This window comes from Sinocyclocheilus anshuiensis, unplaced genomic scaffold (genome assembly GCF_001515605.1).
Source record: "Sinocyclocheilus anshuiensis isolate Anshui unplaced genomic scaffold, SAMN03320099.WGS_v1.1 scaffold2322, whole genome shotgun sequence".
Lineage (NCBI taxonomy): Eukaryota > Metazoa > Chordata > Actinopteri > Cypriniformes > Cyprinidae > Sinocyclocheilus > Sinocyclocheilus anshuiensis.
In genome coordinates this window covers 210,088-235,427 of record NW_015556110.1, presented here as the reverse complement: position 1 = coordinate 235,427, position 25,340 = coordinate 210,088, and the positions used below count along the sequence as shown (strand labels likewise).

The following is a 25,340-nucleotide window of genomic DNA, read 5'->3' as shown; positions in this document are numbered from 1 at the left end:
GTGTGATTTTATGACGTCATTGAATTTGAAGCCATAAATGACATTTGTTGACACTTGACTAGTACATGATTAATAGTTTTAGATGGTTTTAATTAATCAAACCTTCATTAATCCTGCATGCTTAATCAGAAACAGACGACTTCAAAGATATGTGTATATTGTGTGTCTCATGTGGAAGAAGAGGTAAAAGTGACTGAGTGGATTCAAAGGCACAGACCATTGATTCCAAAGAGAATCACATTCTATACAAAAACTGGTTGTTGTTTTCAAATAAGTTATTGCAGATTGTAAACAACAAACATATGGTCTTAAAGCAATAGTTCACCCCAAAATTTAAAATTCTGTCATCAGTTACTCACTCTTATTTGTTGGATGACTTTCTTTCTTTTGTGGAACAGAAAAAATGTTTTGAAGAATGTTTATGCTATTCGTTTATATATATATATATATATATATATATATATAAAATAAAGCATATAGTGACCACAACTGTCAATATCCAATAAAGCACAATAAAAGTGGCCCATACATTGTGTGCTATATTCCAAATCTTCATAAATCACACAATAGCTTTGCATAAGAAAAAGAATGAAGTTATTAATTACTGAAAGCCTCTTAAATCATATTCATGCTTCAACGTATTCAAACCTTGCATGGTGTGATTGATTGAGACGCTTGAAAATCAGTTTAACATCATTGATGTCAAACCTGGCTCCATGCACCAAAATTGGCATTCAGATGACTTACATGATACTTTTATTAAACGATATTATATTTCTATGGTAAAACATCTCCTTTGATGTTATGTGGAAGAATTAAAGTCATACAAATTTGAGACAACATGGTGAGTAAATAATGACAACAGAGTGGTTTTTAACCAGGGGGCCTCAGCTAACTTTCAGGAGGGACACGGATGACTTTAAAGTATTTAAATTAATAAATTATGATTAATATATCAAAATAATCTACCTCTGATCTAAATTAAAATGAAGAACATGCGGTTCTTGTAACTTCTGGAATTACAAAATAAATAATGGTTAATTTATTTAATATATCAATACTCCCAGTTTGAAATCATTACAGCAGAAATACCCAAAATATCTTAGCCCGTAACACTTGACTTTTGATTTCAAACTGAATGCTGATGTTGTTAAATAGAACAAAATAGTGTTTTAGAAAAATGCACTGACTTTAATTGAAAAAGTATGAAGCTGCACTTTGCATTTACAAAAGCACTAGCACGATAATGTTTCTCTCTCCTCACAACAATAAACTGACTGTTGAGGAACACCATGTCCCTTTTTGTTCCATATGGCAAACATAATGTGTAAATCTCCAACAACAGAGGCCACAGGTGCCTGTTGCTCCAATACCAGACATTTGTTAGCAATTAGGCCGGTGCTCAGGACTGACCCACTGAAGCACACGCACCGTGTCCCACCTCCTCCTTTTCTCCTCCTTCTCCCTTCATCCATTCCCTCCCTTTCCCACACAGACACAATCTCTCCCTCTCTCCAGCATGTTTCCCAAAGCTGCACATGGTTACTGTCCAAGGAATTACTTTCCTCTGGTTCTATAGCAAAGAGGCAGCATGTTATAGAGGGGTCTTCCTGACACACCAGCTGGACCCACAGGGGTTTTCAACATTGGATAAGTCTGCAGATTTGGTGCCTTAACTTGTGTAAACAAACCAGTATGCTTCTTGATTGATGCTCGGGATTCTGATGAGTCATTGAAATACACCCCAAGTTTGAACAATCAAACAGGTGAAATATATTCAGCCTCAAGTCTCTGCAGTCATCTTTACCAAACTGACCTGGGGTGACTTTACAGAATCAACATGAAAGGTAAGCAATCTTTCTTTTTATTGATTTCTGACTAATGTGTTATGGTTTTTTTAATTAATGTGAGAAAATCATTGCAAACATGAGCGTGCTGACAGCACATATTCAAGACCACAACTTGGAAGTCTAAAGAAAGCAGGGACCTGTTGATGTTGGATGCGAGTTTGTCGTTCTGTTACTTTGAAAGCAGAATACATCATGCCTTCATCACTCTCAGCTTGACACCATTTGCTGTTGAATTTTTAGTTAAACACTTAGATAAACCACACTGTTGGGACAGCACTTGGTTTTAGTCAACACTGAATAATTTGCGTTTTTATAAAAGACAAGTAGTTCTTTTTGAAGGGAAATGGAACATGTGGATCTGCATCCTTTGGTAGGATCTTTAATTTATAGGAAACATATCCAAGATGAAGGTCAATTTTTCACTCTTTTAATGCATAATCCAGAAACTCATGAAAGAGTATTGCTCCTAATGCATTCCTCATGCGGTGAGGGATGTGCGGGGAGTTCTTCGTTCTTGGTGTGGGCAGCAGGTGTGGAGCCAGTGCTAACCACACACATACATGCGTTCCCTTCAGCTGTTTTCCCAGGATCTGACCGATGCATCTATTTGTAATAGGCAGATAGGCTCTTCTTAATCTTGATTACATCTAATTGAAGTGTATCAGATATAATGAAACAGACTTGATCTTCATATTTGTTTATAATTGAACACATGAGGACCTGTTTAATGGTCAAAGAAAAATCTGTTTTGTTACAGTCTAATGGGGTTGCCTTAAAAAAAGTTTGGCTTCAGAAAACAAGCTGTAAAACATCCAAGAACGTGTACTTTCATGCAATTAAGTCAACCCATGTGTGACTGTAAACATGTCAATATATAAAGATGGGAGTAGAGGGGTGAGATTCACCTCCAGTTTTCAACTCTTTTGTTTTCATGAACTGTAATATACAGTATGAATGATTTCAATTACTCTCCATTGAACTCTAGGGATGAACTGCTCATACTTTTTAAAATGTGTGTAAAGCAGTTATACATCAACCAGAACTGTAGAGACACTTGTCTTTATTAGTTGTGGTTGGGTTTCTGTGGTTTGGAAAGACCCTGCCCTCTGCCTCTGCTTCCCATCTCTAGTTTCAGGCGTTTCTGTCAGATGTTTTATACCCACTGCATTCATCTGGTCACATAATACCCGTATTACTGGATGTTTCCTGTTTTGGTGCTTTTCTGTAAAGGGTATCCATTTAAAGGCACTGGGCAACCTCCTGAACCCACAGTTTAGAAATCATGCACACCACGCCAATTCGTTCTTTAGGACATCAAAGCCCCGGAAGTTACCCGAGAACAACTCACTCAAGTAGCTTTCCATTGCACAATTTGAAGGATTAGGAGAATCCTCGGAAATCTTTGGCCTGTGTAGAAGGTGCTGAAGAGATTAACCACGAACTTTTGACACTGTGAAGTTCTGAAAGGAGATATCATCTTAAGCATTGTTCTCCAAAGAGTTCTCAACTGTTGTATTAAACATTTGTCTTCCTTGCTGTATTTCTGGAAAAGAGGATGAGCTGATGGATGCCTCATAACAAATCACATAAATATGTTGACAACCAAATCTTGGTGGATTAAGTGCATCTTGGTACATCTTGGTGACCAAGACTTTGTACTGGCCACTGACAATATATAATTTTCTCCGATCTGTATTTACATGCTACCATTGTGAGTCATATGGTTTTAGTTATTCTCACAGTGTTTCGAAGACCTAGAATGAAATTTTAGCCTTTAATGTCTGGGTAGGGCACAGATGTTGTTTGCATAGCTGGTTGCTAACATACTGTACAGCATCTGCCCAAGTGGACTGATTTACTTAAGTATGTGTACCTGAGATAACTGATGATATCCCTCTAATGCTACCTAAATTGTGTCCATGGTGAAGAATTGCTATTGATTTAGAGAGAACACAGCAGACATGGCCAGATTTTGACCTTTAAGTACCATTTACTGTATTATATTGTTGTAACTTGTAAACTTAAGACTCCCTGCTTGTTTAAACCTTACATCATGCAACTAAATTTTGAAAGCATGCAGATTGTGAGTGCCCACCCTTTATAAACATTGGCATATTCATCTTATGCTCTTAGACTTCTAACCAAATGTAGAAACTTTCCATTTCCTCCAGATCCTTGAATGACCCGGCCAGCTAATTAAATATCCTGCCTCTTTCATTAACTTTCATACTTTTTAAGTTTACTTCTGTTGACCCAGCCATAGTGCTTTTTGAAGGTTCTTGGCTTCCTTGTAAGCAATGTTTTCAAAGGGAATGCAGACATCCAGACCAGACTGAAGGGTCCCCTCCTTTTCCTCTGTACTGTTGGCAACACTCACACACTACCACAAGACCCAAGGTTGCGTCTGCTCCGAGCCACCTGTGTAGCCAGGACTGGTGGGGAAATGTAAAGTCTCTCCACTTTCTCCCTCATCAAGATTTTGCCCCTTCTAGCACTCTGGCTCTGGTAGACCTGACCTCAGCGGCTTGAGTAGTAGGTATAAACAGTTTCACATGAGCTTAGCAGGTCTGGCATGCAAAGCGCGGCTCCAAGACGTGCCCAGGGTTTGAAAAATACAGACCCAAGATTTAAAACAAACGGAAAACGAAGCAGGTGCAAACTCCCTGAGACTGTGGTGTTGAGGGATGTTATTGTAAAAGTGCTTACTGAATAGTAGTGTCCGATAAAGAGAAAACAGGTTGCTGTTTAACAGCATTGGCAGTGATAACTGGCATACCTCCAGTAACAACTCTTTACCTTTAGTCAGGGGCACGGAAAGATGTTTTCAGTTGGGGGTGCTGACGTTGGTGCTGGGGTTGGAATTGTTTGGATGCCGATTTTGGAAAGTTTTTGCTGGGATGGGCATTTAAAAAAATCAGATATTCGCTTTTGCGCCATTATCTCCTTGTATTAAAGTTAATCTTGTTCGCATTCTGTATAGTTCATGTCTGATACCACGCGCTAGCGTCACGTGTTCATGAGGATTAGGCTAATCATCCCATATAGAAAAGTCAAATTAATAATGTTTATAAAGATAAACATGGGTTTATTATAGCCCACTTACAATTTACATTTCAGAGATCATTACAAATAAATTATTAAATGCTAAAACTGAATAAATTTAAATGAACAAACTTGGCGTTGCATTTTCAACCATGTGAAAACAGGGGGTGCTGCAGCCCCCTCAGCACCCCTACTTCCCGCGTCCCTGCCTTTAGTACCAATCCAGTGCCCTGCAGCTGCAGGGTGTAGAGATGTTGAGTCACCATTCCTTGTCGTAGCTTGCACCTTAACTCTTGTCCTTTCTTCTCAGCCAGGAACACAGTGCCACATTTTCATATTTCTGCACAGAGTTCAAGCCCAATTTTCAAAGCAGACCCTGGCTTGTCTTCAGTGAGAATATGACTCTCCAAAACATGGTAGATTGCAGGCTTCTGTAAAGATGCCCTCACATGTTCATGCTTTTTGTTGTGTATTCCTTCTTCCCATGGAACAGTACGCTTTGTGGGACATGGATGGTCTTGGAGACCACATAAAATGACATTGACATGCCTTTGTTCCTTGTTGATAAAGCTTCTTAGATGTTCTCATGGTGTATATAGTCCCATTTCTTTCCTCACTTGGAGCACCTCATACATTTTGGTTGTACTTCAGCAGGTAGTAATCAGCTGTTTAGTTTACTGACTGTCATGGGTGGCTGCAATAAGAAAAGAATCCAGTTAATCCTCTGCTGACAATGCTTTTCCAGATGTTCTAACATTCATCCTCTACTCTAGTTATAGCTATGTCCTGCACCACACACTGTTTTATTTTTGTGGCTCATGGCCAGAACAGCTGTGGTGTTTCCCAACTAAAGCATGTTGTGTACCTGGCCAAACATCTCTTGGTGTTGCAGCCAAGAAATAGTTGGCCAAAAAATGCAATTTATTTATTTAAAATAAGTCATTTGTAAATGTGTATGCATTTAAAGGGGTCATATGATGCGATTTCAATTTTTCCTTTCTCTTTGGAGTGTTACAAGCTCTTGGTGCATAAAGAAGATCTGTAAAGTTGCAAAGACTAAAGTCTCAAATCCAAAGAGATATTCTTTATAAAAGTTAAGAGTCAACCACGCCTACCTAAAACGGCTGGTTCTAACACGCCCCCACATATCTACGTCACTATGTGGAAATATTAGCATAATGCCGCCCAAATGTGCACGCAAAGAAAGAAGGCGTGGTTTCAGGAACAGCAGTAGTGTTGATGCAGCCATGTCAGGGAGACACTGTGTTTCAGTGCGAAAGCAAAAGCACTTTATTTGGCCTTCCGGAAGTAGATGCAATTAGGAATCATTGGTTAAGATTTATTTACAACAGAACAGCACAACCCAGATGTTCGAATTTGTGCAACGCATTTTATGGACTAGCGCGTCAGCTGTCTTAACCGCGGCTTGTGTACTGCATCATCACTGTGTCTGTCACGCGACTCTGTTGCCCTTTCGGGCTTGAACTGATGGTAAAACTAACGACATTATTAACTGTCTTGATATTTACTTTGAAAGCTGAAGCTCGCGATTATGGTAAGGGGCGTTACATTTCCGACGCGTGCTTGTGGTGTTCGGCCAATCACAATGCACTGGGTCAGCTGGCCAATCAGAGCAGACTGCGCTTGTCAAAGGAAGGGGCTTTGTTGAAAACGACGCGTTTGAGAGAGGCGGGGCATAGAGGACCTACAATAATGTACAGTATTTGAAAAATAATGTGTTTTTTGAACATATTCTGTTATACCAAATACACAAAATAATGATCTTTGAAATAGCATCATATGACCCCTTTAAATAAAACATAGGAAATAAAATGAAAACAATATGAAATGAAATAAATAAAACATTATATTAAAAGAAATAAAGGAAATATAGTATGCCATTAAAAACAAACTCAACATGGGCTTCTAAACTCAAAAGGGCCACAGTAAGGGCTCTCTTTGGCATATGTGACATACAAAATATCCCCAGGCTATTTTATTAAATAAATCCTCCAAAAGATCCAGTCAAATTTGGTACACTTCCCTCACCAATTTTGTGTAATTGTGCTAATATAAGGTTCTTTCCAGCAGTGACCTCATGTAGTACGAATCGGTCCAAGTTGACTGGTTTTTGTCTTAAGGCTGAGTGCTAGCAAGCAGGCCTTATGGAATTTCAACTCTTATGATTTATGTTTCTGGTGATAAAGCGAGAGTGTGTGTGTGTTATTCCCAGGAATAAGTTTATGTTTCAATCTATTGACCTTAATTTGCAAACACATACATCAACCCTGCTGCTTTTTTCCTCTTTTGCAGATAGCTATAGTGGCTACGAGAACCAGCTTTTTAATGGTATGTGGAGTCTTTTTCTTTGTTCGGTTTAATTTGAGCCCTCTTGATATAGACTTATAAGACCAGATATGTGTTTAATTCCTGCAGTGGATTTTGTTGTCCTCTTATAATCTCCTGCAATGAAAGTTTGAGACCTGACATGTTGAAATTACGATGGTACAATGTTTTTGTTCTGTGCAGGAGGTAGATGATGAGTCTCAAGGGAAACTGGGCTTGATTAGCCAATACGATGAACGATGATTTAATAGAATTATGGTTACTTTCAAGTACGATGTTATAAATTGTAAAGCCATGACTTAATCGTGTTTTGTGCAATTTCTCTTTGTAGAGGAGGACTTAACTGGAGAAGAAGAGGAAATTCCTCCCTCGAGAGGTTAGAAAAATTCATCTTTCTTAAAGATTATTTCTCTCCTTATTAATGAGGCATGACGGAATACAAAAGATGGAGTTCGTAAAAGTTTTGATCGGTCTAAATTTTAAAATTGTGCCTGAAATTTTTTTGCAATGTCTAAAGTGTTTGTTAGTGTGTTTATATGTACATGAGTCAACATTTATCCACCATTTTGTGAGTGATTATTGACTACTGATTACATCTGTTTTAAATGTTCAGTTCTTGACAGCATTTAGAAAAGCTTCATTTAGAGAATTTGCAAGCTCAGTTGAATTATTACATGTCGAATTTGAATAGATTCTCTTTATTGTTTAGATTTTTTCCCAAGTGCAGTTGTGTATTTAGGTGTTAATAGTCTATTTAATGTTGATTTTGGGGTGAAGTTTTAATTTTTTACATACCTGTTAGGATATAATGGTTAGTTTATGATAAAGTTCACATCTTTATGAGAACTGAGTGTCTTTTTGTGTCCATAGGAAGAGCAAGAGGAGGATGTATGAAATGTCAGCAGACACATTCTCTTCAGCTAGCTGTCAAAATGCTCTATGGTTTTTTAGCTTTGCTCGTCATTGCAGTGGCCGTGTTGGCATCCCTTGGTAAGTTTTCAAGGTACAACCATGTTTGCAACAAGTTTTTTGTTGTTGTTGTTGTTTGTTTGTTTGTTTCCTCATTCTGTAAAGTGACGCCAAAGTGAACAAAGAAAGTTAAATGGTAATAAAATACTTTTTCATGAATCAGCATTTTCACATGAGAAGACTCACTGCTGGGGGGAGTCAGTTATGGGCCAGAGAATGGAATGTAGGACACCCCAATTCTCATCCTTCATACACATGGTTACAACATGCAGTGTGGGTTTTGATTCAGCATAATGCTCAAAGTCAACAATTTCCAGATTTAATAGTTAGAAGCAAGCCAAAACCTTGCCCACACAATAAATCTCACATCATGTGTGAAGTTAGATGCCAAATCTGAATCCTTTGCCCCAGTAACAAGTATGAAAGCACAACGAAAGACAATAGTGAAAGAACTACGAATCATACCTACAATATATTTCACCATACACAAGTGTACAACAACAAACCCAAGTTCTAAATGCAATGGGGCTTCAGCAAGAACTTCATGACTTAATTGTCACGCTTGCCAGTTCTAATACTACCATGTCAGCCCACAACTAGCTAAACTGTGGCAAAACAGATCAATAAGAATGTTGTTTGGTTTGATGAAAAATATATGATGATGGTTTCATTTAAAGAAAAACAAGCCTAGATATTTCAGAATGATGCCACATACACATCTGTTTCATATTGCTGTAACTCCTCAAAAATGTTGTTGTAATATGCATACTACTACTATGTTAAGGAATTTGATGTAGGAAGTTAATCTGAAGTTTGCACAAGGCAAGTAGATCAAGTAACAAGTATCCTGTTTAGTGATAAAAAATAAGCAATTTCCTTTCATCACCTTTTTAAAATACAGCATGTTAAATGCCTTCATACAGCTGGAATATAAATTACAACCGCAAGCAAGGTTCCATTATACTTTACCAGTCCCCATAGTGCAAGATTAAGTCTTGGTGTGTGAAGACAGGTTCTAAAAAGAATTCCGAACATGTATATTTTTTAGAGGAAACAGCGATCAATTAAGCTGGGTTTGCTGTTCCAAAAATATTATGCAATTTCACATTTTTGATTAGAATTAGAAATTTGTATCAAATGTGAATTTATTTATTTTGCTTGCTTATTTCGCATCACCTAAATGTCTAAAATAATGGTTTTAATATTATTAAATTTGTCATATCAGTTTTCAGGAGAGTTGACGCCTTATCTGAAGAGGAGACGTTTTACCGCAAACAGATTGCAAAGGTCCAAGAAAGCATTAAAGGTAAGAATTATTATTTTTGAACTGACTATTATTTTTGATATTTTCAATTTTAATTTTAGTAATATATTTCTGTATATCTTTAATTGATTGCATTTCAGTTAATTGTAGTACTTACACTTATTCCAGTTAGCTGACAAGGCAACAATTAACTTTTAAGTTTTTATCTAATATTTTTCTAAGCTTTGTTTCAATTACCAAAAACAGTTTTAGTTTTAGTTAACAATAAACACAAAGATTTACAACAGGAAAATGAAAATGTAAAAAGAAAAACATGTTCTCACACAGTTGCTTCTGTTTAAAATAGGCCTGCTAGATTTATCTAATTTGTTTGTCTAATCTCTCCGTTCACTTCCTGTGGTCGGTGAACCCCTCAGAGAGTAAAACCTCATGAGGGATCATTTATTACCGAAATAATGGCCTACAAAACAGCTGTGCACACAGAGTGCTCAGTCTGTTAAAACAAAACTGCATTTTCATGCAATTTACAGTGTATTTTGTGTCAGCGGTACAAGAGATTCACGGTTTGGTGGTTGTATTGCAGATATCAGCGCTGTAAACAACTATTCCAACTGCTTAGATGTTGCTCAGTACCAAGAGGAGATTGCCAGACTGAAGAAAGAGTATGAGGAGATCCAGAAGATAGTACTCAGTCAAGAGCAGCAGTTGGAACAGGCGACTCAATCTCAGCAAAGTCTTACGCAATCCAGCAACAGAATGACTAGAGACCTCCAGTCCTTTGGAATTATCATCAAGTGGATAAACCAGTCTCTGGGCCAGTACCTGGATCAGGTAACTGGCTGGCAGGTTGTCATCCGTGAAACTGATCAGGGCATGAAAACCCTTATTGAGGATCAGTATGATTTGAAGGCCACAATGCAACAAGTCAACACTACTGTCGCCCTTAGTGCATTGTGGATAGGTGCTCTTCAGAGGAAGGCAGAAGAGGAGACCTTGGTGCTTCAAAAAATAACAGCAGACTGGCAGAACTACAGCAGAGTTTTAAGTGCCCTGAAGTCCAATGCCAGCATAACCATGCAGACCGTGAGGGCTGTTCAGAATGGTGTCTCTGCCACTCACCAGCGTATCAGCATGAGTTCAGAGATGGTGCATGACCTCACTCTGCAAGTCATAAACCTTCAGATGCAACTGGATAATGTCTCGTCTTACATTGATGAACATGAGGAGAACATGCATGACCACCAGTACCATGCCAAGTACTACGAGAACCGGACCGGGGAACGATTTGTGACTTTGGATGCAAGAATGAAGTCCATTGAAATGGAGATCGACACGCTCTCTTCCAGCTTCAAAGCAACCGTTAGCCATGTTCGGAGCATGTACCAATACATCAACCAAGAGAGTTCCTCTTGCCAATCCAGGCTGAACAGTCACACAGAAGATTTGCAGAACCTGAACAACACAGTCTTGCTTCTCCTTCACCTTGCTGACACTCTGAGAATGCAGTACATGATGTTGAATGTACGCCTCAATGCTGATGTGAGGAACCTATCAATGGTGGTTGAGGAGATGAAGCTGGTAGACACCAGTCACGAAAAGCTGATCCAGAACTTCACTATTCTGAAAGGTAGTTCTGTCAGGACCACTATCGTCAATATAACTTATACGATTAGCATACATTTTATGTTGGGGGAATGGCTCTGTTCTGGGCAAACACTACCTGCCCATCCATGCAGCCTAGCATGGATAGGAGCAGGGAGAGCAGAATACTCTCCCTAGGGTAACAGAACAGAACCAACATCAATGATAAATGTAGCAGATACCATTAATGTTCTACGTGATTATTTTAACAACATGATTCAGTGGTCTGACTCAATTATATATTCACTGCCAAGTCCTGACTGGACAAGAGGAGGAGCTGGGTGATTAGTTCCTGAGCGAAGCGATAGCTGCTGAATAATGACTGAAGGGACCTTATGAAGGGAATTATGATTGGTGTCGTGATCCTATAGGTAGACGTGGATCAGCTGAGTGTCAGCTGATGCGAGCTTGACTAACATGGCCTGCCATAACTATCGTGGCCTGCCAGAACTATCGCTACGCTCCACTTCTGTCAGGACCACAATAGTCAATATAACTTACGATTAGCATACATTTTAGGTTGGGGGAATGGTTTTGTTCTGGGCGAACACTCCCTGCCCATCCACGCAGCCTAGCATGGATAGGAGCAGGGAGAGCAGAATACCCCCCAAAACAACCATATGCTGAACCCCCCAAACCAAAATGCTGATAGCAATCTATCTGAATGCCTTACGGAAGGAGAGTGGTGGCGAAGGGGTGCTCTTCTGCTATGAGCAGGTAGGAAGAGAAGACAGTGGCAGCAAAGGGGTGCTCTTCTTTATAATCAGCTAAGAAGAGCAGCAAGCCCCTTACCAGAGGAGTGTAGCAGCGAAGAGGTGCTCTTCTTAATAGCAGCCAAGAAGAGCAGCAAGCCCCTTTTTAAAGCAACCTGAAATTAAGATGCAGAATCCACTAGATTGCAGCCTAGTTGCCAGTTGTAGCAAACACTGCGTACTGCAGCCGTAGAGCAAGCAATGACAGGTTTAGAGATCGCAGATTCTGCCTAGCCTAAGCTTAGCATCCATAACACGGCATATAGCTCAATAATTCAAGTCATGTTTATACAGGTTGTCGCCTCCCATGATATTAGCATTCGCTGACATACATGTCCTCTATCTGATAACCGGCATTAGTGTAGTAGACAATCCTTACCAATACTCTCGAAGCTTATGCAACAGTATGTAAAAGCTTGCTTACGCACGGCATGTTGCAGTAGTCAGACCTAAAGAAAATAGCATTACCAGTAACCACATGACCCATAGCAGCAAGCATATCTCAAGATAATTGATGGCCTTAAACTAAAATCTAGATGGCTCTAAATCTAGATGCTTATATTAGTAAGCTCTCCAAAGTTGCATTTTTTCAACTTCGCCGTATTGCCAAACTCCGTTCCTTCATCAGTCCAAAAGATGCTGAATTACTAGTAAATGCTTTAATCACATCTCGCCTTGATTACTGCAATGCTCTTTTTTCCGGATTACCAGTACGCTCCATCTCTCGATTGCAATATATTCAAAATTCTGCAGCGAGAATGCTAACTTACACTAAACGGTCTGCACATATCACTCCTATTCTATTCAACCTCCACTGGCTACCTGTGTCCTCTCGTATCATTTATAAAATTCTTCTGCTTACCTTTAAGTCACTCCATGGTCTTGCACCTACCTATCTCTCTGACCTGCTTTCTCCATATATTCCCTCTCGTCCACTTCGATCATCTGGAGTTGAACTTCTTTGTGTTCCGAGATTTCGAGATCTTTCTCTGCTATGGCTCCCAACCTTTGGAACACATTGCCCCTGCGCTCCGGACAATAGTCAAGTCAAGTCAAGTCAAGTCAAGTCACCTTTATTTATATGGTATATAACCACACTCCACGAATTTAAGTCTAAACTCAAAACCTATATGTTCCACCAATATTACCTGTTATAATGTCATGTTAATGTTACCTGTTATAATGTTTTTTTTTTATGATACTGTATTATTACTGTGGTATGCAACTGCAACCACATGTTCTGGACTTGGAAAATGTTTTGAAAATGTCAAAAAATATTTGCTTCTGTCATTGTGCAGTGTCCTTGAGTTTGGGAAAGCTATATAAATTAAACTTATTATTAAACAATAGCTTAACATAAGCTTCTTGCTGTCGCAAGTTTACCCGGATACCAGCACTGCAGAAACACCCGATAGCCTAAAGGCTGATTAGTTCCTGAACGAAGCGATAGCTGCTGAATAATGACTGAAGGGACCTTATGAAGGGAATTATGATTGGTGTCGTGATCCTATAGGTAGACGTGGATCAGCTGAGTGTCAGCTGATGCGAGCTTGACTAACATGGCCTGCCAGAACTATCGCTACGCTCCATTTGTCTACCTTTAGTGCAAAGATCCATCAAATTCAGCCCTGTAGGGTCACTGAACTGCAGAGTATTACTCCAACTCTGATCAAATTCTGAAGACCTTGATTAACTTAGGGTTGGGGCCTAAACTCTGCTGGACAGTGGTCCTCTAGGGCTGAATTTGAAGACCTGTTGTAGTGTCTATAAAATAGGTTCACTTGCATGTTCTTTAAGTGTCTAAGTGTCTTTTTTCTGGATTCTTTATAGGTGTGTCTGGTCCACCAGGTCCAAAAGGAAACAGGGGAGAAACCGGAGCCAAAGGACCTGTAGGTGTAACGGGACCGAAAGGTGACAGGGGACTTGCAGGGAATCGTGGAACTCAAGGACTTAAGGGCGCTATGGGAATTAAGGGTGATCAAGGTGTACAAGGATCTTCAGGAATGAGAGGTGGGCCAGGACTTAAAGGAGAAAAAGGGTCTTTAGGGCCACCAGGGCCTCGTGATGAAAAGGGACAGAAGGGTGATATGGGGGCTCCTGGGAAGGATGGAATTCCTGGCCCCAAAGGACCGGCAGGTATCCGAGGGCAAGCTGGACTCCCAGGGGTACATGGACCTCCTGGACCACTAGGAGTACAAGGCCCTGTGGGACCACCGGGGCCACGTGGAATACCTGGACCACCAGGGGAGCCTGCTCAGAGTTCATAAGCAGACAGACATAAAACTTAAAAATATCCCAAATGGTGATACACTGACTGCCTTTCTGGACAGACTGATGATGATGGTGGTAAACATCCACTTGGAGATCTCTCTCAAAGCAAGATGATAGTGGGGACTCTTCGGGATCTTAGAGGCCCACATGTACATTCCCCAAATATGGAGTTTGCTCTGAACAACAATACACTTTGTATAGGCATTCAACACTCTTGGATAGACCTCAAGCCTAATTCTATATAGGATACTGAGCCACTTCACAACAGTTCTTGTTTTAACAATGGTTACAGGGCCAGGCTGCTATGAAACCATTATTTGTACTAGGTAACATTCATTAGACTCAATCATTAGCCAGCATTAGCATATGAACACAGATAAACATAGGACGAATGAGACTGTGCTTTATTGCTTTTTATGAAGTGTATTTAGTAGTGCAGTATTTGCGTCATAATCACAGAACATTCAGAGCAGGTACTCTGAAACATGATTTTTATTATAAGTTCATGTAAACCAAATATTTCCACTCCTTAAAGGTACCATAGATTCAAGCTTATGAAACTGTGCGAAAAGTTACACATTATTTTACAGTTGCTGGCATTGCATGAAACTGCAAAACCAAGGCACTAAGCAAATTTACAGAACTGTTACAAACAAATTTATTTCAATGATTGGCAATTTGCAACATTAAGTTTTAATGTTCATATTGGTTTGATTTCCCAATTTGAAAATATAGAATTTTAACAGGTGTCATTTTATGTGGTTAATGTGTTTTTGAGGACTTCATGATGTGTTAGCATACAGTTTATTATCTTTGCACAACAATAAAGGGTTATATGAATGTAAAAAGGGGGACATTTTTGTTTAGCATTTTCAAGTTCACTAAGCAAATACAGTATTTATGATTACTATTTCATAATAAAATCATGAAAATTTTTTTAAAATATATTACCTGATTAGCTATCTACTCAGCAAGCACAAAATGTTTTTATAACATTGCGCAATGTTGCATTTTCGTTGTTGCTAAGTCATGTTGCTGTAACATTTTAAAAAGCAAACCAAAAACAAAATGTGCAATTTGCAGATTTGGATGATCAAATTACTGAAATATTGAAAAGTGCAAGTACTAAACTACGATGTTGTTTTATTTGACCAAAATAAATAATTTTGGAAATGTAGACTATCTAACAGGTAGGGTTCTCTTCAAGTAAAGATGCAAAACATCAGTATATGTTTCTATTACAACAGAAATATAATTCCAAACTGCATCTTTTGTTTTATTTCATTATTACAACAACTTGCTGGCTGGGTAAAGAGATTTTTATTCATCAAAGTGTAATATCTGTGATATCTGACTACTAGCAAGCATAAACAGTTTCCACGTGTGACAATAAATCATCATTATGACTACAGTGAAAAGGTCAACTCCATTATAATGGATCATTATATGGCTCATTTCGGCTGAACACTATCAAAATTAAGTGCAAAGCTGAAATAAGATCTACATGATCAAGAGTCAATCTAGTGACATAACTAATGCTAGCAAGTCTAGTGTTGATTAGCATTAGTGTGTTGATTAGCATATCACATAATGACTTTTACAGTATGTTTCATCTCTCGACATACAGTACACAAAAGAAATGAGTTTTGTCATAGCTAGCGTTAACTTTTCTTATTGAATCGTGACTGTAAGTTCCAATCAGGAAACAAACCATTAACATTAGATGATTGACATTTAAATGTGGTGCGAGATCCCTGCACTCTAAAAAATGCTGGGTTAAATAGAACCCAGTGCTGGGTAAAATAGGGACAAACCCAGCAATTGGGCTGTTTTGACCCAGTGGGTCAGCATTTTTTAGAGTGTGTGATGTAATTCCTCAATCCCTTTTGTTTCTTTAAGAAATCTGTTTATTCTTCAATCCCATTATTTCTTTCTCAATTTCATTACTGTGACAATTGATCTTCAGCCTTCATCTCCAGCTTGCTCTTTATGATATAATCAACTATTTGGATCTGTGGGTACCAAAATATTTTTTTCAAAGGAAATTGATTCCTTGTGGGAATGACAACCTAATAGTTGTTGTGGGAACCAGCTATAGATAAACCCCCACAGCCAAACATCAAATTTCTAGCTTTCTAATGAGTTCCAGTGGAACTAATTGCCATGGTATCAGTTGCAAAGTTCTTCTCTCTCATTGATATGCAGTTTGTTTAGCAACCCTAGCAGAAGTTTGTGTTCTTTGTGTTGAGGCCAAAAGGAGAATCTGTGATGTTTAGATCCTTTTGCTATTCAAATTCTCAGGTCAAAGTTCACTGGACTTGAACTTGTATGAATGCAGTGCAAAATAATTTTGGTGCACATACTTGTATTCCCGCTCTCCATATTTGCATGGTTAAGAATGTAAGTTAATAAAACACCAAGTGTAGCATGACCACCCAATACACTAGGAAATAGTTGCCCATTCATGAGCTCTTACAGCTGGTTGCTCTCTCATGTCCTTAGGCCCAGAGTGTCTGCAGCTGGCCTCAGAGTTTAGGCCCCATCCTCTATAATGGTGCATGACACTTCAAGGAAGTTTCCTGTTGCCAAAGAAAACATGACCTCAAGAACAGGTCAGAGATTCTCATTAAAACAAAATGTTATGTAATTCTTCAATGATTAACAGCTCATAAGCTAAAGTTTATCTTAATCTTCAAAACACACTCAAATGCTATTTGAAACTTCTCTGTTGTCAGAAACAGACCTCAAACTACAAGCCAAATGAATTCTAACCCAATTTTTCATTAATAACTCGCATTAATGTGTTTGCAGATGTCCCGTTGTCAAACCCTGACCTTCTGTGTGAGGGCTGGTCCACAGGAAAGAAAACTGGATTGACACAACAACAGAATTCACTGGGGAAGTCATGGGCCGTGAGAAAAATCTGTCGCTCACCTCTTCTGTCAAACAGAGCACTGCTCTCCTACGATGTATGAAAATAATGTACAGCAGATACCTATTTCTTATGCTTTAAGTTTGGAATTTAAAAAAATGAAAAGCTAGAGGCTGTCATGTTTTCCCTCTCCTGAATAACATATGACTTGCCAGAGTAAACTGCACCAGATGTTAAGCCACGGGCTGAGGCCAATGTCTTTTTCTTCCATGTGGAATTCATTTCACACAAGCATTTTCTCACTTAGATATTTAATAAAATGTCTGCCACAGCAAAGGTAATGTTGAAGGGAGAAGTACAGCAAGCTACCAAAGATTTTGTTCTAAAAGCTTTAAAGCACATGTTTGTGGGGTTAAATTACTGACCCTATGAAAACCCCCTGAATGTTATGACTTGTGACATTATTATTGCATGGAATTTGATTTGGAGACGGAATTTGTCTTTGATATTTTCTAATGGTATGTCGTTAGGACATGGTTAGGTTACGATTTAAACAAGCAACTGCATTACGTAACAAAAAAAAATAAATCTAAAGGCTCTACAAACAGATTATGTCAAAAAAGTCTAGACAGCCGCCGGACTGTGTTGAAGTCACAGCTAATTTTAAACCATTACTTCAGGGTGCAATTTAAACGATGTTGTTGTGATGGCAAATCTGAAAAGTTTATATGGAATGCATGTAAAAACTAAGCAAGCTTCTGAACATTTGCTTTAGAAATTATGTTTTAATCAACCAATCCAAAGTTTAAAGTTAGTACTTTTTTTTTTTTTTTAAGAAATTAAAGGGATAGTTCACCCAAAAATGAAATTCTGTCATTAATTACTCACCCTCATGTTGTTCCAAACCCAGAAAGACCTTCATTCATCTTTGGAACACAAATTAAGATATTTCTGATGAAATCCGAGAGCTTTCTGACCCTGCATAGAACTACGACGTTTAAAGCCCAGAAACAATCTTTTTATCTTTTAAATATATTTAATCAAATAAATGCAGCCTTAATGAGCATAAAATGCTTCTATCAAACACATTTAAAAAATCTTGCCATTGTATCAGTGAGGCAGAGTATGTGTTTTCCAATAAACAAAAATACTTTGCTATGGGAAAATGTAGCTAAAGTAGTATTCTAGAGTTACTGTCTGGAAAAAAGATAAACATGTCATCCAAAATCTCAAAATGTCTCTTTTTTTTTTTTTTTTACCTTTATTAATCAAAAACAGCAGAGCTCCGACTTGACGTCAGCACAGATCTGTGGATATTTGATCAGATATATGTCCTTGGAAATGATGGACGTTTTTGCTTGACATTTTCATTTTGCAAGTAAGTGGTTTATAATCCTTCCAAAGATTTCCCCAGCATGACATTGGTCTTTTAGGAACGTGACCGCATGAATAAGGCCATGAGTTGAGAGGACGGCAAGTTAGGAAGAACATTGTGGCCTGTTTGACATGATTTTATTTTATTTTTTTAAGTATTTTTTGTGATGGAGGACATGGTGAACATTATCTAGTGTAATTTCCTTGCACACCTTTTTAAAACTAATGTTCCAGGAAGCGTTCTCAATGTACTACATTATTATTGTTTCATTTTCGTCAAAAGGGACGCACAGCACACCTCCCAAAGCCACCTTTAAGGTCATGAAAATATGTTCTGACAACATGGCCAGACATCTTGTACAACATAAATTTGGTTTTTAGTCAGTGCTCAGGGAACTGTAAATTACACAAACCTTAACAGACTATAAACCCAGACAGCAAGCTAACAGTTAATAGTCTCAGTGAAAAGTCCTTTTGGAAAAGTGACAACCTGAACAAAACCAGAACCTCTGGACAGACCTGTTCAGCGTCTTCATGGTGGGTGTAAAATCTTGGTCTTAAAATGAACACAGCAGATAAAATTTGAGAGTGAGCAAGTTTTGTTGTTACATTCTCATAGAGGTCCAAAAAGCGTGGAATGAGAGTGAAGGAGATAATGACAAATTACAGGTGAAAAATGACTTGATTGCATATTATCCTGTCAGTCAGTCTACAAATTAGCTCCAGTAATTAGACAGCAAACAACTCGCTCACTCAGACATCAATGCAAGAGTAACATGGTGGATAAAATTTGAGAGGGAGGGAGTTTTTTGTTGCGTTCTTATAGAGGTCCAAAAAGCGTGGTGTGTGAGAGAGATAATGAAACAATAAAGGTGAACACTTACTTGATTGGCATATTATCTTGTCAGTCAGTCTGCAAATTGGCTTCAGCTTCAGTAATTAGATTGTAAACAACCCTCTCACTCAGATATCACCACATGCGATCATGTCTGATTCAAACAAGTGAACTCATTTGCATAAACCTGATGAGCCTTTGGCGTGATTTTGTTTTAAAAAATAGTATGTTAATGTAAATTATCTTATAAGCATATTAGTTTTAGTTGCATGGTGACAGTGCCAGCATGTTCTTTAAACTTTAATTAATGCCTGATTTAATTTTTAATGCCTTTATCTTTTATTGACATCAATCAACCAAAAAAATAAATTAAAAAATGTGTCGTCTCATTTTTGAAGTCCACCACACGCCTCTGAATAGCTTGATACATGAGACAGGTTTTGTTTGTTTGTTTTTCTTAAATTAAATGATCCAAATAATTGAATTGAAATTGCTGCAGAAATTGTTTGAAATTAAACGAAATAAAACAAGAACATTATTTGAATTTTGTTATACAGACACACTCAGAGACTCCTTATTAAAACCATATGGAGGAGGAAATGCTTCTCTCCAAACAAAGGGAATGGTGTGATGCTTTGTATAAAAAAGAGAAACTACTCTGGTATGTCAGTAACAGTAAACAAGGGTGGGTTGGGTTTTTATCAAACATAAAAAATCATCTGGAAATTGCAGTTAAAACCTGAGTTCAATTGAAGTGCAGACAAAGGGCTTAACATCAAACTCTAATAATATGGAGTCATTCCAAATCTCTATTCGCAGAAGTAATATATGTATATCTATTTAAAGTATTTCAATTTAAATCTAAAAGATATGCATCTATATATGGTCACAGTTACTTGACTTGAGCTTTGCTATGAAATGTTTTGCTCCTTACAGGTGGTCTTAAAGGGTCTGTAATTTTCTGACCTGGTTTGGGGTCACGTGCCGCTCTGTTTTGCAATCTGCAAAGTGCCTTTGAAGTGTGTGTGTGCAGCAACAACAGCTTCTCAAACTCATTTGCCTGCTATGCTTGTAATTAAACTGTGCTTAGCAAATTGTGAATACCAATACAAGTCAAAGGGTACATTTGATTAAAGGGGTCATATGATGCGACTTCAATTTTTCCTTTCTCTTTGGAGTGTTACAAGCTCTTGGTGCATAAAGAAGATCTGTAAAGTTGCAAAGACCGTTCTGAAAGCGAAACTACTTTGTTTGGCCTTCCAAAAGAGGACGATATCCGCTTCGTCGTGCCTGGAGTTGATCCGTGCTGGTCGCAGAGGAAATACATCAACTTCGCGCTGTGCCTTTTCAGACCGATGAGCTTTGTAAAAATCGACGCGTTTCAGAAAGGCGCCCCGCGCCTAGAGGAGAAACAATAATGTACAGTATGTGGAAAATAATGTTTTTTTTTTTACCTTAAACCGCATAAACACATTTCATTACACCAAATATACAAAATAATGTTCTTTTTAGCAACATCATATGACCCCTTTAAGACATTGGGAAGAGTTTCATTCTTTTTAGATGAAAAGCCTTCCAAAGAAATCGTTGATTTATTAGATAAAGACAGGCAGAATATTTAACATTTTTGAATAAACTTCCTGCAAGCCCACTGCCTCTGCTAAGACATTTTACACTTATCCATGTGTTGTTTTTGTCAATCAGCAGCCTTGGAACGTCAGAGTTGTTTTGCTTGAAATAATTTGTGAAGTGCATGCATGAAGAAAGCCAAAGGATGTTCATCTTCCAGTCGTTCAGTCCAAGAGACTATTTGTCTAAAAGCAAGAAAGTATTTTCCAATGTAATACACGTTCTTTTTCATTACAGGTTGTACAAACAGCATAATTTTATTAAAAAGTTAAGCTAATGCACATGAATGCACATAAATATCTTATTATTTGGTTTGTCCTCCTTATGCTTTAACGACAGCATGCATGATCTCCACAGGTTTGTGTAAAACTAGCATCTGGTTAAACAACAACAACAACAACAACAACAACAAAAACTTAGTGATGATTTGTTTATAATTATAATTAAAGGTATTCTTTGCTTAAGAGGTTTTGTGCAGTCAGGCCTTGTTGCTCATGTTATTCAAAATGGTTTTAAAGGCAGAAACGTAAAGCTTGTTTTTGCTATAAACTGACTGCTTTATCCTTTAACAATCTACTGAATGCCATTTCCACCACAATAAAAAAATTAAAAAGGTAATTGTGAATTTTCATCTCACAATTCGGACTTTTTTTCTCACAATTCTGACATTGCAATTTCACATTGCAATTCTGACTTTTTTCTGTGAATTCTGAATTTATATCTCACTATTCTATTTTTTTTGTTTCTGCCACATAAAAAATAGAAAAGGTCATTTCAACTTTTTATCTTATATTTTTGACTTTTTATTGCAATTGTAAATTTATATTTCACAATTCTGACTTTTCTTCACAGAATTGCAAGTTATATTGTGAGTTTATATCTCGCAATTCTGACCCTTCTCTCAGAAAATTCTTTTTTTCTCACCCAAAAATAAAAATTCTGTAATGATTTACTCACCATCCTGTTGTTCCAAACCTGTATAAGTGTCATTCATAAGATAAAAAGAAAACTTTTTATCTTATATTTTTGACTTTTTATTGCAATTGTAAATTTATATTTCACAATTCTGACTTTTCTTCACAGAATTGCAAGTTATATTGTGAGTTTATATCTCGCAATTCTGACCCTTCTCTCAGAAAATTATTTTTTTCTCACCCAAAAATAAAAATTCTGTAATGATTTACTCACCATCCTGTTGTTCCAAACCTGTATGAGTGTCATTCATAAGATAAAAAGAAGATATTTTTTAATGTTGGCAGGCCTAACTAAACAGTTTTGGTTCCCATTGACAATTGTACGAACAAAAAATATAATGGAAGTCAATGGGAGTCAACATTCTACAAAATATCTTCTTTTGTGTTCTCTTTTGTGTTCTACATTAAAGAGATAGTACACCCAAAAATGAAAATTACCCCATGATTTACTCGGGAGTATATGACTTTCTTCTTTCAAACAAATACAAAAGGAGTTATATTGAATAATGTCCAGGCTCTTCAAGCTTTATAACTGTAGTGAATAGTGGCCGAGATTTTGAAGCAAAATAAAGTGCATCAATCCATCATAAAAAGGGCTCCACACGGCTCCAGGGGGTGAATAAAGGCCTTCTGAAGCGAATCGATGCGCTTGTGTAAGAAAAATATCCATATTTAAAACTTTATAAACCGCAATCTCTAGCTTCCGCTAACTGTTATACTCATGTTCACGAGTTCTCTTGTGAATGCACGTACGACAGTTAGTAGAAACCAGAGATTATGGTTTATAAAGTTTTAAATATGATATTATTCTTACACAAATGCATCGATTCGCTTCAGAAGGCCTTTATTCACCCCTGGAGCCCTGTGGAACACTTTTTATGATGGATTCTTGCACTTTATTTTGCTTCAAAATCTCAACCACTCTTCACTGCCATTATAAAGCTTGGAAGAGCCAGGACATTTTTTTTAATAATACTCCGATTGTATTTGTCTGAAAGAAGAAAGCCATATACACCTATGGCTTGAGGCTGAGTAAATCATGGGGTAATTTTCATTTTTGGGTGAACTATCCCTTTAAGAAGAAAGTCATACAGGTTTGGAACAATGTGAGGATGAGTAAATGATGACAGAATTGTCATTTTAGAGTGACCTATCCCTTTAATGCTTTTTATAGTGTCCCAAAGAATATTGTATCTTCTAAAGTTTTCCATTATGCTAACAGCTCAACACTATATTTTGTATTTTCCCCTAGAAGTGTCTTGACATGTGTCCAATCTCCCTCCAGCTTAGCAGTGGCTTTCTGTTATAGACTTATCAGCAGTTTTTGACTGTTTTGCTCTGCTGTTTGGTTTCCCAGTAATCTTACACATACTGTTCTTCTGCCAATCAGATTTTGGTCTGAAATGGCACTGCATAACATGACAACATCCTCCGTAGGGCAATATACCCCAGCTGTTTCCCTTTTACATGCTTCGTTAACATGCCATATGAGTGTCGAACATAAAATTAAAGCAATGTCAGCTCTGCCCTCTTTTGGCTGTGGCACCTTGCATGTGTTTAAACACTTTTCTGGGCCCTCCTTTACCCCTCCATATGGTTTTTGAAAGATTTTGGGTGCGTCCAAAATGTTCACCTCATACAATGATTGTAATATGATTTTCCACTGCCCTGCCTTGGTGCAGAGGAACCCGCAGCTGTAGTAACAGCCCCTGACCTCCTTCCCAAACACGGGGGCGCCATCTGGACCCTGTTAGTTCTACTTGCCAGTCAAGTCCTGTTCCTCCCAGAGGGCTCCTCGTAAGCAATCGCAGATGAACAACTCAGCATAAAAGCCAAGACCCTCCTCTCCGTCCCACGCCATGCTGCCATTTTTCTCTAATTGTGCTTGGAGGACGTCTCGAGGAGGCTGTGACTGCTTATATGCTCATTTATATAAACGCCTCCATTGTCTCCATGCAGTCTCATGTGTGGCATTGTTTGCATTTATGGTGATTAGATGGAATGACAACTCTGGGCATGCCAAGTGTGATGCAGGGCTCTTTTCTGCATGATGTTTACATTACATCACATGTAGGTTTGTTTGTCTGTGTAATTGCTTGCCTCCAGGTTGGACTGGAATGGAGTGTACGGTACAATCTCTGAAATAAAAGTACAAAAAGCTGTCACTGGGGCGGTACCTTTTCAAAAGGTACATATTTGTACCTAAAGAGTTCATTTTGGTACCTTAAAGGTACATATTTGTTCTTAAAGTGTACATATTAGAACTTAATAGGTTTCAAAAGTGTACCTTTTGACAAGGTACCACCCCAGTGACAGCTTTTGTACCTTTATTTCTGAGAGTGTAATAATTGTGAATATTTTTCTGGCTGTTGTATATGCTTAGTAATCAAATACAACAAATAAAAGTAAATAATTATAAAAATCAATCACTATAAACACAAAAAGAAATAGGCATTAACTACTGATTTGATTTTTTATGTCTATATTTACCTAGCACATTGTACAAGAAAAACAAACATATATGTAATTGTCAGTCGTCATAGAAAAAACATTAACCTGCTGAATGCTGCAATCAATCAGAATTGATTGTTATAGATATTCATGCAATAATATGTGTATTAATTTGTATATGTGTATATATTTAGTTAGTTAGCATTTTATATAGATATATATTAAAATTATTGCACATATACAGTATATGCAGTAAGCAATCACACTGCTTACTGCATATTGTGATGCCAAAACAGAATGCATTATGCATTTCAAATAGTACATTATTTTAACATGGTTACATTGCCTGTTTATATCAGTGTCCAGTTACATCCCAGATCAAGATATTATTTTTTTCTTCAATTTTGTGTGCAAAAATGTTTGCAGTGCAATTAAATAGTGAGGAAGGAGTCATTAGAAATCATATCTAATGTCTACGCTGACTGAGTGCATTCTATTGTTGTCAAATTTGTTCAGCCTTCTGCAAAAAACAAAGCGGGTTAGGCTATGTGACTGCATTTCTAAGGCATTCTGTACAGAGAATGTAAAATGCATGGAGGCAGGCATGATTTCCAAACATCAGACATCCAATTTGACTATTGTTTTCAAAATTACGAGGAACGATTTAATGGGTTTTCTATGGTCACCCTGAAATGAGAACTATTTATAAGCAATGTGGTTAAACAGGCAAAACAATAAAAATACAGACTGTATTGAGTCATTATACAATACAAAACAGGCCATTGTAGCCTTTCTCTCTGCGCTATTTGACAAGGTTCATGCAGCGAGACACTGAACCAGTTATAGAGTTTAAATGGCAACTCAACTGAGCCACAATAAAGCAGCTTTATTTCACAATAGATACAAATAACAAGCTCATTTGGACATAAAGAGAATGACTTCCAGACCACAAAGATTACACTGACGCCTCCCTCTGACAGCCCCTCAACCGCAGCCTCATTCTGGGACTGAAACCGCACCCCCTCCAGTCCACACTCCTTAAAGTGTTTTGCTGTGAGTGTCATCGAGAA

At 37.8% G+C, this 25,340-nt stretch overlaps 1 protein-coding gene across 1 annotated transcript; it reads left to right on the top strand.

Annotated features, from left to right (window-relative positions):
- The first annotated feature begins 1,417 nt into the window (after positions 1-1,417).
- scara3 (scavenger receptor class A, member 3) lies at positions 1,418-14,985 on the top strand. Its single transcript, XM_016470762.1, has 7 exons — positions 1,418-1,847; positions 7,206-7,241; positions 7,570-7,614; positions 8,109-8,228; positions 9,433-9,513; positions 10,055-11,098; positions 13,695-14,985. Exons 1-7 carry the CDS (start codon positions 1,841-1,843, stop codon positions 14,129-14,131), a joined length of 1,770 nt encoding a protein of 589 aa, XP_016326248.1. The 5' UTR covers positions 1,418-1,840; the 3' UTR covers positions 14,132-14,985.
- The last annotated feature ends 10,355 nt before the right edge of the window (positions 14,986-25,340 follow it).

Coding starts and splice junctions, on each gene's coding strand:
- scara3 (XM_016470762.1), top strand. Junction 9,514..10,054: donor GGTCCAAGAAAGCATTAAAG/GTAAGAATTATT, acceptor GTTGTATTGCAG/ATATCAGCGCTGTAAACAAC. Junction 11,099..13,694: donor GAACTTCACTATTCTGAAAG/GTAGTTCTGTCA, acceptor GATTCTTTATAG/GTGTGTCTGGTCCACCAGGT.